This window comes from Patella vulgata, chromosome 9 (genome assembly GCF_932274485.2).
Source record: "Patella vulgata chromosome 9, xgPatVulg1.2, whole genome shotgun sequence".
NCBI lineage: Eukaryota > Metazoa > Mollusca > Gastropoda > Patellidae > Patella > Patella vulgata.
In genome coordinates this window covers 22,542,314-22,559,595 of record NC_065887.2, presented here as the reverse complement: position 1 = coordinate 22,559,595, position 17,282 = coordinate 22,542,314, and the positions used below count along the sequence as shown (strand labels likewise).

Genomic DNA, 17,282 nt, shown 5'->3' with positions numbered 1-17,282 from the left:
TTATCTAACTTTAGTATTACATGGAAAAGTTTTGAATTTCCCGCAAGTGGATATGTATAATTTCGTACATTATTGTCAGTTAATATTTTTCGAATCATTATTCCAGTAATTTCCATATTTATCATACTCTGTCAACTTGATTTGGGAGTTGTTTTAAATCGAGTTGTTAGAAATGAAATGAAATGAAATGGGGTTTAACATCCTACTGTTCGGCTCCTATGCCGGGCTAATGAAGACGGGCATACGTCATACAGTGTGCTATGAGGGAAATTTTGCCCGGGCAGCGGCACTATCGCCTACTCTTATATCGAATTCCAACTGACAAGGGATCTTTTACGTGCATTCCGCGAGTTGTTAGAGTAAAACATGGATACGTTATAATAATAAGAAGAAGTAACATAGGCGCACTATAATAATCGGAGAAAACTTCGCTATAAATATATGCTTTTCTGTGCATTAAAATCTACATGAGCTCAGTATGCAGCATTATCATTATTTATGAATCAAACATTAACGAATACCCAAACATTATAATCATTTCAAACATGGGGGATTGGATGGCTGAATGGTTTCCGCGTGCGCGCTGAATCATAAAGTCTGTCATTGAGTCAAATGGCGAGGTTTCAATTCCCCGGTTGTACGTGACATGGGGTGAGGTCGCCTGTCTAACCTCGTGGGTTTCCTCCGGGTCCTCCAGTTTCCTCCCAAGCAAATTGTTGAAATAAAATTGGTACATGTTAGTCCCAAAATGACCTAGTTTAAACCCCATTTCTTCCCCCCCTCTCTCTGTCTCTCTATCCCATTTCAAACATGCACACGAGAAATGTTGAAAGGTGTTTTAAAAGATCCCTCTCCTGTCCTGCCTCCCTCTTGTTCCAAACCTTCCCTGGTGCAATAAACAAGGCAAAATTATTTCCCGTTAATAATACCCTTGGCTTTTTTTTTATTTTATTTCCTAATTTATTTCTGTTTAAATAACATTTTCTTCAATTCAAATTATAATTCAGTATTGATCCACTTCAATCAATAATGATATTATCTCACCGTGATAATATGGGATCCTGATATGCAATATTATATAATAACACACAATACACATTTCAAAATTAGTACACGAATTGTGTATATCTATGGTTTTGGGCGCCATTTGTAATGAACAAAGAAAAACATTCCCAGACAATGCTGAAGTAATCAAAACAACGACAAAACAACAATGATTTTAAAAAAAACATTTACAATGCATTAAGCAGGCGCAAACGACTGTTGTTCAGTTTGGACTGTTTACGTCTTTCATCGAACATCATTGATTAGAAATTACATTTTTTTTAAAAAAATGGAATGAAATTACTTTGTGCTTTCAGACCCATTTTCGTTTATTTTAGTGGGGTTGGATGGCCGAATGGTTAGTGCGTGCGCGCTGTATCCTAAGGTCTGTCATTGAGTCAACTGGCGTGGTTTCAATTCCCCGGTTGTACGTGACAAGGAGTAGGGTCGCCTATCCAACCTTGTGGGTTTTCTCCGGGTCCTCTGGTTTCCTCCCACTGCTAAGTGAATTGTTGAAATAAAACGGAACCATATGTTAGTCCCGAAATGACCTAGTTCCCCTTTTATTTATATTTTATATTTTTAAACAAAATATGCCTTTACTACATTAGAAACGCCTCTCGGTACCACCCTCATCACTTTATTTGTCAATTCTCTATAAACTTCCCCTATCCATAATATTCTTTATTTATAATAATGCTTCACTAGACTATGTATTCTTGACTGTCGTCATAATGGGGTTCGGGGGATTTTAAATGCAGCTTATTATAAAAGGCTCGGGCCGTGGATTTTTCGCTCATATCACACTGTTATTGCGTATATCCGTCTTCATTAGCCCGGAGGTCGCGTGTACACATTGGCGTGCACGTAAAATAACCCTTGGCAGTTGGAATTCGATATAGGCTAAGAGTAGGCCATAGCGCCACTGCCTGAGCAAAATTTCCTCTCATAGCACACTGTCTGGCGCATGCCTGTCTTCATTAGCCCAGCCGCACTAGCAGCAGAACAGTAGGGCCAATCTGTTTCACATACAGGGGATTGCGAAAGTCTTCTAATATTTCTGTAAAAGATGACTGTCTTCAACACGTGACGCCACATCACGCAGCGTCAATCATCGGTTCAATGGCGCGTGCACTGTTTACATAAGACGTTGCTGGTTCGGGCAGAATGGTGCCTTTTACACATTTTAATACCCATCTACACTAAACAGGAAATAATTTTTACCTACAAATACTTCAAACGTCTCATACATAAACAAAAATGTTTTAGAATTTAACTTGTCGGAGGAAAAAAGTTAATATTTGGAGCTCATTAAGTCGCATCGATGTCATCCTTATCAGTGATTGTAGCGGCCTAGCGAATATTCACTTCTGATCAGTGTACAGTAGGACTTTAAACCCATTTCATTTCATTAACCCGGTTGGTGCAGAATCCAGAAAAGTAGCAGTTATTCATTCATTCATTCATTTTATATACCTCCTTTGCTTAGCCTGGTGGGACACAATAGATAAAATGGAATAAATTCAAAAGGCACAAACAACATGTCCTCTGTTATATAAAACCGTAAAAGTATATAACAAGTTCCAAAGATCTAGAGAGGACCCGCGGTGGCTAAGTGGATAAGGCGATGGCTCACTAGCCTGGAGGTCGTGTGTTTGCTCCCGGTGTTGGCCGAGACAGTTCATCGCGATTTTCCGGCGTGGTTTCCCCTTGTCAGTGATGCAAGACGGAGGGCCTGACAAGGACAGGTGTCTAGTCGTTCGGATGGTACGAAAAACCTGTGTCCCATGTACACATTGGCATACACATAAAAGATCCCTTGGCAATTGGAATTGGATATAAGAGAAGGTCGTATCGCCGCTGTCCTGGCAAAACTTCCCTCGTAGCACACGGTATGGTGTAATAATTCCTGTCTTCGATTTCCCAGTCGGAGCAGAACAGTAGGACGTTAAACCCAGTTTCAAAGATCTAGAATAAATGTATTTGGCCTGGGTCTGCTATGAGTTCTGTCTTGTCTTATATATCTCTTTGCCTGGAAAATATGTGTTTCGCTACGGACAATATTGGGGAAAGGTATGACAAACTGTTTAAACATACATTATGCAAGAGCTAACAGGGGCGGATCCAGGAATTTTTGCAGGAGGGGGTTTGCCAGGATCCTGAGAAAATGTATCTCCCCCCCCCCCACGCCCCCGGGGCTTGAAATTTTTTAAAGAAATACATGGTCTCTATCGTCATTTTGGCGTATATACATACACATTGATCTTTTTAAACACAGGAATCCAACATCCTGTTTGACGTCAATTTTTATTATGAATTAATACGATGACATTGTGATTCAATTTTATTGATGCAAAGCATTAATTGTGATATCACATATGTCTATATCATTATCTCGCACTTTGAGTGCCCATCCTGTCGCACCATCTGACGATAAAGGATAAAGGCAATTATGACACTTTTCTCATCCGCGCCTGAGCTAAATGTGCCTACGGGTATTTCTTTAGGACTGAAATGTTATGTAAAGTATTAATTAGATTTTTATTAACATCACAAGGCCATAATCAACCCTCGATGCCATCAGATATCTCCGAAATTAAGTGGATTAGAACGGTTCAGCCATATTTTGATTTAATCTAAAACTGGTGAAGCGAGCCTAAGCTTCAAACAACAAGTGCGTTGGTTGCAATTAATGCACACATCTGGTTAAACCTTCAAAAGCTAATATCTTCGCTAGCAATGGAGCAATTTGAATGAAATTTTCAGTAAATTTATTTTGCATTATCTATTATCTATGATCAGCTCTTTATCTAATTCTTACATAATGTATCTTTAAATGTAAGAAACTGCACTTTTTAAATTAGTCCACTTTATCGTGGGGTTTTTTTCTCGGAAAACCACTAGAAATTTTTTTTTACATGTATTTTAATCGCTGCGGTCGACAAGAATCTTATTTAGTTGATGAACTTTCTTTGAAAAGTAGCCTATACTTTGTGCATGCAGTTATTTTAACAAGTGTTAAGAGCTTAAAGGGCGTTTGACTTTATTCTTTGGGACCTTAAAATAAACGAATATGGGTCAAAAAGCACATATTAATGTAATATGAATGTATATAAAGTGATTTATATTTGTAACAGTTTTATTGTAATATCTAATCAATTATGTTCCGTGAAAAACGCGAATGTAACAGTTCAAATTGAACGACAGTCGTTTACGCCTGCTAAGTTCACACGTTTTTGTTATTTTTTAGTCGTTTGTTAATATCAGCCATTAATAATACTTCCGCATTGTCTTGTATAGGATATGTTTTTTCTTGTCAATTACAAATTAACATGACAAGACCATAATTAACTATCGATGTCATCAGATATCTCCTATATTAAGTGGATTAGAACGGTTCAGACATATTTTGATTTAATCTAAAAATGGTAAAGCGAGGCTAAGCTTCGAACAACCAGTGCGGTGGTTGCAATTAATGCACACATCTGGTCAAACCTTCAAAAGCTAATATCTTCGCTCGTAATTGAGCAATTTGAATGAAATTTTCAATAAATTTATTTTGCATTATCTATTTTCGAACTATTATAGTAAGAATGGTCAGCTCTTTATCTAAATAGATATATAACTGCGTCTATGTCAGCCAAGAACTTCTGCACTCTCTTAACTCAAAGAGTAATTATTATACCCCAGAGCTTTTGTTTAAGGTTAAAGTCGGGTAATAGGAAATCAACTTGGACCATCGATTTAGTTAGAAATATCATAGCTATGGTGGCCCATCGTTATCATAATAAATATGTAAAAAATCCACCACAAATATTAAAAACTGTAAAAATAAATTTGAATGAAAATAAAAATTCGCTAAAAAATAACAAAAAAGAAATCGAAAATAAAAACTAAATTAAATTAAATGAAATAAAAAAAATAATCTAAATTAAAATCATTTTTGATAAAAACAAAGTAAAATAAATGTAAATGAAAAACTAAAATGAAAAAAAAAAAAATTAAATCAAAAATATTTAAAAAAAAAATAATAAGTTTGAAAACTTAAATGAAAAAAAAATTTAAAAGTTTTTTTTTTTTTTTTTTTTAAATCGAAAAGTGAAATGAAAACTAAACTAAACATGTCTCTACGTGGTCCATAGTTATCATCAGCCCATCGTTATCATTCAATCGGAACTGTAATCGAACGCGCCAAAATTATTTCCCTTTTCTTCGCGGTCACGTTAGTCAAAAACTTTTGGCATCATGAAATATGAATAGATTTGGAATGGATCGAAAAAATGAAATCAGGGAGCGTCTGAAAAAGAAGATGTCCAACAAAGGGACCGCAAAAAAAGGGTATTGCTTCCTCAAACAGCAAGGTACCACCAAGGGAAATACCGAGCGGGATCTCTCACCCGTATTCCAGCACCCAGATTCGAGATCAAGTTAGCACACATATTCTCTCACCCGTATTCCAGCACCCGGATTCGAGATCAAGTTAGCACACATATTCCTATGTTGGCGTTTCGAGATATATTACCGTAAACATACTAAACATATGGGGAATAGGGTTGGGGTAGACTCACTGCGCACGCAATAACGTCTACACTAACTTTGGTGGCTTCAAAATCTTAATTTCACCAAATCGACAGATGGATAAGGTATGAACGAACATGCCAATTTTCATTAACGTTCTATGTTGGCGGAATCAAGGGTTGAATACACTACTAGAATACAAATTTCATAACTCCCGTCAGTAACTCACTTTTTTTTTTATCAAAATTGAGTTAGGACCAAATTTGTAGTTACTAGGTTATGTGCTTCCTGTTGTTGTACTAGATATTCCAATCTTTTGATTTTGTAAGCAGTTACACCCATGACACAACCTAGCAACTTCCTTCATTTGCCTTGTATACCACATCAAAACCCAGTGATTACGTTTCTAGTGTAAAAAAAGATTTGTAATATAAGAATCTTCAATGAAAAAAATGGAATTAAACAGTTAGAAGGTTTAATGGATCCATGTGATTTAAAGCGTCGACACATGGATCCAAAATTTTCAGTCTACAACAGAATACAATACAGAACAGCTGTATTCATCCGCAAAAAAAAATAGTACCTAAAATTCATGTACATTATATAGGTTTAAACATCAAATGAGGTCAAATGAATAGAGACGTCTTTAATATATACTAAAAATTCGTATCATCCCAAATCGACAATAAAACAGTGAGAAAAAGGAAAATCTAAGTAATGACAATCTAATTAACATAAAATTTACGACATAATCGATTCTTCAATGTTTTGATGGTGATCATGAAGAAAATACATCTGTTCTCAGGAATCCGATAAGATTTTCAAAAAAAAGATCACTAGAACTATAGATTGTTATTCCACAAAGTCGAAAGGTATGTTAGATTTTTCATTCAGTCAAGTTAGAGCGAGTTTATTGCCGTCCTTTGAGCTCCAAACCCGATAGAAAGGAATGCGGAAGTGGCCATAATAGTTTTAGAGATCACTACGTGATGGCGCTCCTGCGTCGCGACAAACGGGGCAAATTTGTCTAGTAACTCAATAGTCAAATCAATGGATGAGCTTGGGTTTAATATTCATTCATTACGTTTTCCTTTGTTTTCTCAAAATAAGAAAAAAATAAGTTTATAGTTTTTACCTTTTGACGGGAGATAAGCTTCCTATGCTGGCTTTTTGAGTTATACCACCGGGTGCTAGGAACTTTGCGGTAGTATAACTCGATACGCCAACATAGAAAGTTAATGAAATTTGGCATGTGCATACCTTAGGCCTATGCATCTTTCCATTTAGTGAAATAAAGATATTGAAGCCACCAAAGCTAGTTTAGAAATTATTGCGTGTGCAGTGAGTCTACCCCAACCCGATTCCTTCATATGTTTAGTATGTTTACGGTAATATATCTCGAAACGCCAACATAGGAGCCTTCTGTAAGTTTGCATTCTAGTAATTTATTCATCTCTTGATTTCGTGAAACAAAAAACATTTTCCCACCAAATCTGGTTTAGGTGCTTATTGATGCAAAATGGACTTAACCTTTTTTTGCATGCTCAGTTAGCCTAGTGTGCGATATTTTAGTATGTTTACGATAATAGCATATTTTGGGGTGTGGGGTGGGGTCGGGGGATCTAATACATATATACTTTGCATTAATATGTTTTAGAATTTTACTTACTTATATGTAATATATATTATGTAACAATTATTTTCGTGATAATTATATCTAGTTTTTTGTTGGCGCTAGGAATATGTGTGCTAACTTGATCTCGAATCCGAGTGCTGGAATACGGGTGAGAGAATATTTGTGCTAACTTGATCTCGAATCCGGGTGCTGGAATACGGGTGAGAGATCCTGCTCGGTATTTCCCTTGGTACTTTTTTTTTAAAAAAAAATTTTTTTTTCATTTCAGTTTTTGATTTACATTTATTTTACTTTGTTTTTATCAAAAACGATTTTAATTTAGATTTAATTTAATTTAAATTATTTTTTTATTTCATTTAATTTACATGTAATTTATTTTTTATTTTCGATTTCTTTTTTGTTATTTTTTAGCAAATTTTTATTTTCATTCAAATTTATGTTTACAGTTTAATATTTGTGGTTGATTTTTTACACATTTCTCTATGATAACCATGGGCCACCATAATTAGCTACTCTTACCAGTAAGAGAGAATAATCTGCGAGACGTCTAAATAAATTGGTAATTGTTCTACCATAAGTATGACGTTTTATAGTATAATGTTGTTGGCCTATGTGCAGTCGTGTCACTGCAATAAAAACTATTCACTGCCCCCTAGCCTTTCAATACAGGTGCTTTTCCACAAACATTAAAGGATATTTATGTTCAGTCTTGGAAATATATCGAAAACGGAAGAACGATTAAGAATTGATATAAGTGACCCTATTTATAGCCAGGGCATACAAGTTAGAGATAGGGTTTAAAGATAGAGATGTACGCGTAAGCATAAAAATAATCTTTAGCTCCCAGGAAAGGAAAGGGGTTCACTAGTCTGCGGGTGCTCTAGTCCGCAGCTTCCGCGGGTGCACTAGTCCGCAGGTTGCCCAGGTGCACTAGTCCGCCTCTATAAAAAAAAATACTATAAATAATAAAAAAAAAATATGGGTATAAAAAAAGACACGAGGTGTGGTGGCTGATTGGTATCATGTCGTTGTGTCGTCCTTCATAAGGCAGGACAAAGGGCCTGGCAAAGAACAGAGTCTAGTATTGTAGATAGGACACAAAAAACCCCAACAACCTCCTGTGTACACATTGGCGTGCACATAAAAGAATCTTTCACAGTTGAAATTCGATGAAGAAATGTCACGGTCCATTGGAAATTTCCGTCAGACCACTCTGCATGGCGTATGCCTCTCTTCAATAGTCCGATTGGTTCGGAAACGTAGGAAAATGAAATGAAATGAAATGGGGTTTAACGTGCAACTGTTCTGCTCCGGGAGCCACAGTGGCTAAGTGTGTAAGACGCCTGTTCGCTAGCCTTGACGCCGGCGTGGTTTCTCCTTGTCAGGGGCGCAGGAAGGAGGGTCTGGCAAGGAGAGCTGTCTAGTCGTTCGGGCTAGCGAGCCAGCGTCTTACTCACTTAGCCACTGTAATGTCATTTTTAATGTCGTGGTGTCGGTGAAAATGTCGTATTGTCGAGTTAAAATGTCGTGATCAGTTGGTTGACTTAAAGGAGCTAAATCGCTAACATTTGGGACCTAGAAATTGACAAAAGTGGGTCGCAACGCATATAATATGTAATATGAATGTATATAAACTGATTTACAATCAATGGTTTCCGTTTTTACTCCAATTTCAAATCTGTTATGTTCGGCGAAATAAGCCAGCAGTCTCAAGCGAGCGCAAATTTCTAGCGTCTGGTTATTCCAGTCACATACGCCGTTTGATTTGGTGCAATGTGTCTAGACTCGTCCATCGAGTCTCTTGATGCAACTGGGGCTGAAGCGCATTATGGTACACGATTCGTGTACCAATGGTAAAATGTTTATTTTGTCTTAAATATTGGATATCAAAAGCCCATCTTTTCCCGGTAAGATCACAACATGAATGTTGATTTAATTTGACAAATAAATCGTGTTTTCAATGTTGAAGATTTTGGATGATATTGAGTTAGAGACTTAGCTACTTTAATACACATATTAAATCGATTCAATATAGACATTATATGTCGAATTAATATGTATATTAAATTATCTTTATGTTCACTTCCGCCAGCCATACCCGTGAATAGGGAACTGCGTAACAATATCATTAGGCTTTTTAAAGCTTTAAACAGAGCTCCAAATTGGACCAAATGTTTACATAACGGTACGTCATGACTCAATGCATAGCAGAATATTGCATAAAAACTAATTGCGTGACAAACGGATATACGGTGTAAACAATACTGTTTGGAGACGAACACTACTTTCACCGTTTATAATACCTTAAATCACAGTCCAAATTTTTAGGGAAGGCCTCTGATTAAACGAAGGGCTGTCATGTTGTACTTGGGATAGATTTGATTGAACGGGAAGAACAGACACACTCCCTCAAAAGCTCAAGTATCAGAAACCAATCCAGCAATGGCCAGAGAGGGATTTCTCGGGGCATTGCTTCAGGAATATGGTGCACCTGTGGACTAGCGAACTCGCGGACTAGTGAGCATTCCCCCAGGAATGAAAGAACAGGTAAAAATTATATCAGTGGGGTTCTTCTTAGTCACAAGTTTTTAAGCCTTCACACTAAAACTGAACTAAATGAATGATACAATGCACACATGTCTGATAAATACATAATAATGATGCTGCATCGTTAAACGTATACAAAATGTTCAAAACAGACAATAAATATTACATGTACATTTTGATTGAGTGCAAGCATCTCAAACATATAAGATCGCATTTTTACCGTTGCCAGTCATTACATCACATGTTTGCCCAACCGAGTTTATATAACAAAGTGTTAGACTTTTTAAAAGAGACGGGATTTTATCATAAATTTTAATTGTGTATATTATATATATATATATATATATATATATATATATCCAAAATTATTAGCACTACCGCAATGCTGCGCTACTTTGTTTCACGGTAAAAGATGAAAAGATAAAAGGTATGCCGACACAAACTGATTTCAACACTGGTTATTTTAACATTTTAAAGTACTTTTCGTCCGTCTTCGGACTATTCATTAATAACGTCATTTTATTTTTGTTTTTAAATATGTGTATGCATATGCATATAATTTTTTTCTGTGATATAATCTAGCATATCTCGAAATAATCACCATTATGTTTGGCGCAATATAGCCCGGTTGGAACTGACGTGCCATAAAACAACATTTCATGTCATTAAATATTAACTGTGTATAATTACAGGCCCACGTTTAAATATAATTTGATACTTTTGAATAATTTGTATGTTAATCTTGTGGATGCTGTTATCAGTGGGTTTTTTTTTCTATTTGTATAGTTCAACACTCAAGATGTGTAATAATTATTATTATTATTATTATTCACAGAATAAAATTGGGGTTATCTCCCTTCCATTATCGTAATGCCAAAATTTTTAAAACTTTATTTTGCTCACTCCCGTCATTGAGTCATTCTATAACTTTTATTATGTAAACCCGCTACAATCCGTGCTCCCTTTCCCAAATACATAGTGATTAATACACTCCTTAATCAGTAAGCATGGAAAAGGTTTCAGGTAATATTCGAGATTTACAGGTGTATCAAAAACTGACAAGGTTGATGATGGCCAATCGGGTTGTAAATTAAGTCACGTGACTACAGGTTTGCAGCTTGAGTCATGTTTGTCACAAAAGTAGGCTAATAATAATAAAAGTTTATACAGGTAAATTAGTTGAAATATGTTTTTTTGGAATGCATTTTTATGACGTTTTATAAGATTACTTTAAATAGCATTCTTTGTGCGAAGCAAACGTTATATCAAAGCTTGTTTGTAAGTTTTATTGGTGAAAACAAGCGTGGAATGCGTCGGTCAAAATCCAAGATGGCGACATGATTTTGTTGATATTATGATAACTTACTGAACTTATTGACAAATAGTTCCCTTTTTAAAAACAAAACTACTCGTCGGCTCATTTATAGACTTATATTTTTGAGTACCTATATATTAATACGAAGTGTTTCGAGCCACTTTATTACATAGTCATGACGGATTAAATTAGGTTTGTTTCAATTTGTTATGCTTTTTTTTTAAAAGTTCAAGTGAAGTAGACTACCGGTGGTAGGGTAGGAATAGATTATTGTATGAACTCATTTGTTTCTGGTCGTTAACCGCTATAATACTCATCTTGTTCTTCTTGTTACTTCTTCTTCTTGGTTTTCTTCTTGTTTTTGAGGGTGATACTTTTCGAATTCTGTCTTTACAAATTACAGAGTGATACTGATAGCTGTGTTAAAACTATGTTAGTATGTATTCTCAACATTATGGCCCGTACCAGGTTGTCATTGAGTCAGCTGGCGTGGTTTTGATTCCCCAGGTATATGTGACAAGGAGTAGTGTCGCCTGTCCAATTTCGTGTGTTTCCTCTGGGTCCTCCGGTTTCCTGCCACAGCTAAAGACCCCTACGCGCAAGTAAATTATTGAAATAAAATTAAACCATGTGTTTGTTACGAAATGACCTAGTTTCCTAGTTTGTGAGGAGTGGGCGTTAAACTCTCTCTCTCTCTCTCTCGCTCTCTATAGTACTCTCGCTCACTCTCAATCTCCCTCATTCTCACTGTTCTAGTTAGTGTGGATTCAAACAAACCTAGGCTGCCAATCCATTCCTTACAGTGTCCCAGCAGTTACAAAATGTGATACATTATGCTTGTTATATGTTCTGTTCGGGTGAAATTTATTACGGATCAACTGTCTAAATAACAGAATTTGCCATGGTCGCCACCCAATTTTCATGTTAACAATCGTAGGCCCAATAATTATTAGACCTGTAGTACTAGTAGCTACATGTAGGCTAACTACATGATGTAGTGGTCAATTCCGCACCATGACTTTAAAAAGAGTTAGGAGTCCTGAGTGGCCCTACCGGACAATAAGTAGGCCTAAATGATTCAAAACATCTAAATGCACTACATTTAGTCTCTTTAATACATCTGATTTAAGGTGCATCATCTCATCCTTGAATGGTAGATTACTTAAAGATACATTCCCACGTACAAACTTTGTGATTTGATGATATATTTGGACTAAAAACATATTCAACGTAACCAATCTATCAAATATTTGCTTCAAATTCCCTCTCAAAACTTTGTATTCAACGGGGATACCTATAGCTATATAAGTAAGCTGTTGTTAGATGCAGTGTCAGTCAACTTAGCTTCATTGTGGGAGGGTCCATTTTTCAGAATGTATTTATCATTATGCTGTACATTTACCGTACATATTGAGGCCTAAGTAAATTCTTAATTATTTCTGTCAACTTCTTTTTCCCCCGTTTATTTGCAGAGTCTTTTGTACGTTGACACCCCACAATGTTCCTAAAACTGCCTAAACATTTGATCAAGAAATAACAACCGCTCTCTCACTTAAGCTGGCACACAATAAGCTGGCAGATAACAGTCGGGTTGCCAGTGAGTGATACCCTGACGATTTTGCCCAGTGCTTGCCCCATTGGCATTTTTCGGGTAATCCAGTATTTTTCTAGTAAGATTCCATATATTCCAAATTTGACATACTATAACCACCCGATAAATACTTTTCTGGGAAAGTATCTTTAATACTTAAAATGACGTTAATGACATCAATGAATGACATAGTGATGTGACATTACTGACTATGATGACTTTCCTGACGTGACATTACTGACTATTATCCAGACACCGCAAAACACAGGTTTCCATTTCCAGATGAAGACTGACAGGTTTAAGTTGTTTGAAAACATATCACAAATATATTTAAGTTGCTCGGCCCTTAGGTAGAGGATTTTAACGGTTTTATTAACACAAAATTAAGCAGTTTTATTCTCCAAAATATTATCGGGATAGGCCCTTTAACTAACAGTATTTTCATTCAAGATAAGATTATAGTACTGGTATTTACAATTTATCATTTTGAAAAATATAAAATAAGTGAATAGGATGCAGTAACAAGCAAAATGAATGCTTATATAAAACTGTTTGAAGTTATTAAACCATATCTAAATGTTCTTGAGATGATACTGAACAATAAAAAATGGATGAAAATCATAAATCATGACTTTGGAATTTGTAACTTTAGAAAATATGAAGCAAATCCATTCAGCACTGTACAATTACAGGATAAATATGGGAAATCACAAAGTCTCACAGCTGGAGGTATCTTGTCAGGCTGCCTGAATATGTACACTACAACAAATAAGACTTCAAAATTTTGAAAACTATCTTTTAGCACACCAAGTCAATATGTAATCAAACTATTCGTTTTTTCTAATATGCTTCATTTCTTTCAAAGGACTACTTTTAGACTTACTTTTACTTTAGACTTTGTACGGAGTACTACTATCCCAAACATCACTTCCAAATAGTATCTATATGAAAAATAGTAAATACTTGAAAATTTCCTTGAAACTACTTTTGTGTTGAGATATTTTTGCATTGAATACACAAAAATAGCATAAAAGTATCCAACATTTAAACACAGGACTAAGTTTTATAGTAAAATATTTTGCAATAAATTTTATTCTGTGTTTATTCACTCAACACAGTGTTTAATATATGGTAGGTATGTTAGATTGTGCATAGTCCACTATTGAATGTGGAAACGTCTAACTGAATGATTAATTGATGATTGATTGGAGAATATGACGTGTTGCAAATGATACTCCATAGAAAAGAATTTTCTCCAGAAAAATTATATTTAAGTAACAAATTCTATATCAAACCCTCCAAATACTTATTATTCCAACATGAATGAATAATAATCTATCCCAAATTTAGAAACAAGCCTTTTTGATAACTTTTACCAACATTTGACAACGGAAGCCAGTTTTGTATTCATCAATTTTTAGAATGCTGTATATGAATAATGTTGATATTAAAAGAAGTGACAGTTCTTGCAAATGAAGGTCAATGGTATATGATATTACAATATACCACCTGATTTATGATAATTGTATTAGTATCCCAAAAAGTATATATTGCATCGGTATTTACTTTCCTGTGTCGTTTTACCACTTCACCGGTAGTGCTGCTTACATGTACATCAGTAAGTTCATGAATGATTTATTTTTTAATATTATCAAATTGCGTAAATGAAAAAAAAAATTCTATTCCGATATGAATTTATCTTATTTCATAGCTATTCAAATTAAAGATTTGAAAATTTGTATTTTTAAAATGACACTTTGCTCATTGATATAAATAAAAGTAAGGGGGTGAAGCTATGTTACAGAAAAAAAATATATATTCATAAAATGATGAAGTGTTTTATTACTATACAGAATAAATGTGTGTATGCCAGTTTAACAATTACTTGCATCGCTTTTGTCTAAAGATATGAAAGGCCATTTTCAAGATTGAAAAAAAAAAATAGTGGATCCCAACCACACGGTAGCATGGATGCAGAAATCTCACCCCACACGGAAACAGGAAAGCAAATGGAAAATCTAAAACTTGAATACTGTAGGACCTACTATATAGATCAGAGCATCAATTGATATACATGTACTAGCTGTCCTCAACTTCTATAGTTTTATATATGTAGGACTAGGTATAACTACGATTGGGCAAGAAAGTGATGAAATTGAAATTTTCATTTACATGATAACACAAAGGGGTATTGACAGTGAAATAGTGTATTGTGAGTAATATAGTTTATTTTAGATGGTGGAAAATAATGTGTTCAGCCTTGTTGAGAGAGAGAGAGAAATGGGGTTTACTGTCCACTCAACACAAACCAGGTCATTTTGGGACTAACATGGTTCAAATTTATTTCAATAACTCATTTGCACATAGTGGTCTTTAGCAGTGGGAGGACCAGGAGAAAACCCACGAGGTTCACAGGCGACCCTACTCCTTGTCATGTACAAGGAGGGAATCAAAACCACGCCACTTGACTTAATGACAGACCTTGTGATGCAACGCGCATGCATTAACCAGTCGGCCGCACCCCAACCTTGTTGGTGCCGAGACCAGTTTGCAACAAGATGGTGTCCCTTTAAATTGCCCTTAACTCGTCCATAGTTACATTGTCCACATGCATAGGTTGGCTCAGCCACATGGTACTGCTTATGTCATCCAAAACTAATAGTTGACTTGTATGTTAATTGTATGGAATAAATCATTTTTACTCATCAGTTGTTTTTGGCTTATCAAATACTAAAAAAGCTTGCTTGACCGATCAGAACCAAGATTAGTTCACCTAAGTTCAGTCTGATTAAAATACAGATCTATATTTCGTTTTGACCCTATGACATCAGACATTGATTAATCAATCAGCGTTGACGCCAAGAATTCGCCGTAACAGACCATTTCATTGGCTTATCCCTCACTTCAACCACGTTGGTAATATAACAACTCTTCCAGGTCCTAGTGTAGTAAAGACAAGCAAAACGAAATTTTGAACTATACAAAAAAACCAAAATGAAATAGGATCTGTGTTTTAATCAGATTGACCTAAGCTTACATTTTTATAATAAAGTAGCCTCATATTGGGTGTGGAATGGGTTTCTGCTATTAAAGAATGTTTTAACAGATTATGTCTTTAGTGTGAAACAGAATAATTGCAATACTGTATTTCTATTATATATTTTAGACATTCACTTTCGAAATGCCAGCTGCAGCAAGGGATGATATCTCTGGAACCGGTATGATACATTTTTTATCTTTAAAAGTCCTAATTCAACTGTAGAGTTATTTTAAAGTGTCTTTTTAATCTGATTGTTATCTTAATTAATTGTTTAATAATCACAATTTGAGGATATTTTAATTTTATTGTGGATGAATTATAAATCTAATAATAGTAATATTAGAATACATATAAACCTCCCAACACAGTAAACGTATAAAAATATGCGCTACTTTTTAAGAAGGTATATGATGAGACAATCATATATTAGGATACCAAATGAATTTGTGTATCATATAGGTATTATAAACAATTTTTTTACTTCTTTTTCAGATGCACTCCAGACCCTGCAGAATGGTTTTGATGTATTAGAAGATCGTGAAGTTAATGCAGAAGATGATGATTTGGACTTCCTTAAATCATTTCTAGATGACCCTGCTGTTGCAGCTTTATTTAAAGTATGTATCATCTCTATAATAAGCTAATTAAGCATGCATCTGTTGGGATGAGAACATTACTTAATTTTTTATGGGATTTCTCTGGGTCCTCTGGTTTCCCCCCATGGCTAAAGGGTCATACTGCAAGTGAATTATTGAAAAAAAATGTAACCATGTTAGTAATTGAAATTACAACTGCATAATAAGTAACAATTTTTCATTATCACCCAGACAGCAAAGCTGCTGGTCTTTTTAAAAAAAATTTCCAGTATGAAAGATTTAGGTATATATTTTCATGGTTTTTGTCTGCCATATATATACAATATGTACATAGTTTATTGTATTCACTATAGATACATTACATACATGTAACAATATTTAATACATAGTTTCAATATTATCTACCATATAATGTTTACATTTGTATCTGTTGTAGATACATGATGAGCTTGAAAATGGACCACCAGAACCAGAGGCGTCTAATTCTGTTGGGATGGCTAGAGATGTTTTATCAACTGTAGCATCGGCTAAAGACAAAAACCGTAATGCAGCATCCTTAAGCAAGATCATCAAAAATCCTCATTTTAAGGTACATGTAATTGTTTGGGGTTTTTAAAGTTTGATCTGGGGATCACGTGGCTTAGTGGGTAAGATGTTTGCTCCCTAGCCTGGAGGTCGGGTGTTTGATCCCTGCATTGGCCGAGAAAGTTCAACCAGATTTTCCAGCGTGATTTCCCCTTGTCAGTGATGCAGGACGAGGGCCTGACAAGGACAGCTGTCTAATCGTTCGGATGGGATGAAAAACCAAGGTCCCGTGTACATATTGGCGTGCACGTAAAAGATCCCTTGGCAGTTGGAATTCGATATAAGAGTAGACCGTAGTGCCGCTGCCCGGGCAAAATTTCCCTCATAGCACACTGTATGGCGTATGCCCGTCTTCATTAGCCCAGTTTAGGAGCAGAACAGTAGTACGTTAAACCCTGTTTCATTTCATT

At 35.4% G+C, this 17,282-nt stretch overlaps 1 protein-coding gene across 1 annotated transcript in view; it reads left to right on the top strand.

Moving 5' to 3' along the window:
- The first annotated feature begins 10,833 nt into the window (after window positions 1-10,833).
- Window positions 10,834-17,282, top strand: part of LOC126831467 (protein PALS2) — a 33,972-nt gene continuing 27,523 nt past the window's right edge. The window contains exons 1-4 of the mRNA XM_050561976.2: window positions 10,834-10,915; window positions 15,818-15,869; window positions 16,184-16,308; window positions 16,724-16,876. Coding sequence (XP_050417933.1) covers window positions 15,833-15,869; window positions 16,184-16,308; window positions 16,724-16,876 — 315 coding nt within the window. The 5' untranslated portion in view covers window positions 10,834-10,915; window positions 15,818-15,832. The remainder of the gene's footprint in view (window positions 10,916-15,817; window positions 15,870-16,183; window positions 16,309-16,723; window positions 16,877-17,282) is intronic.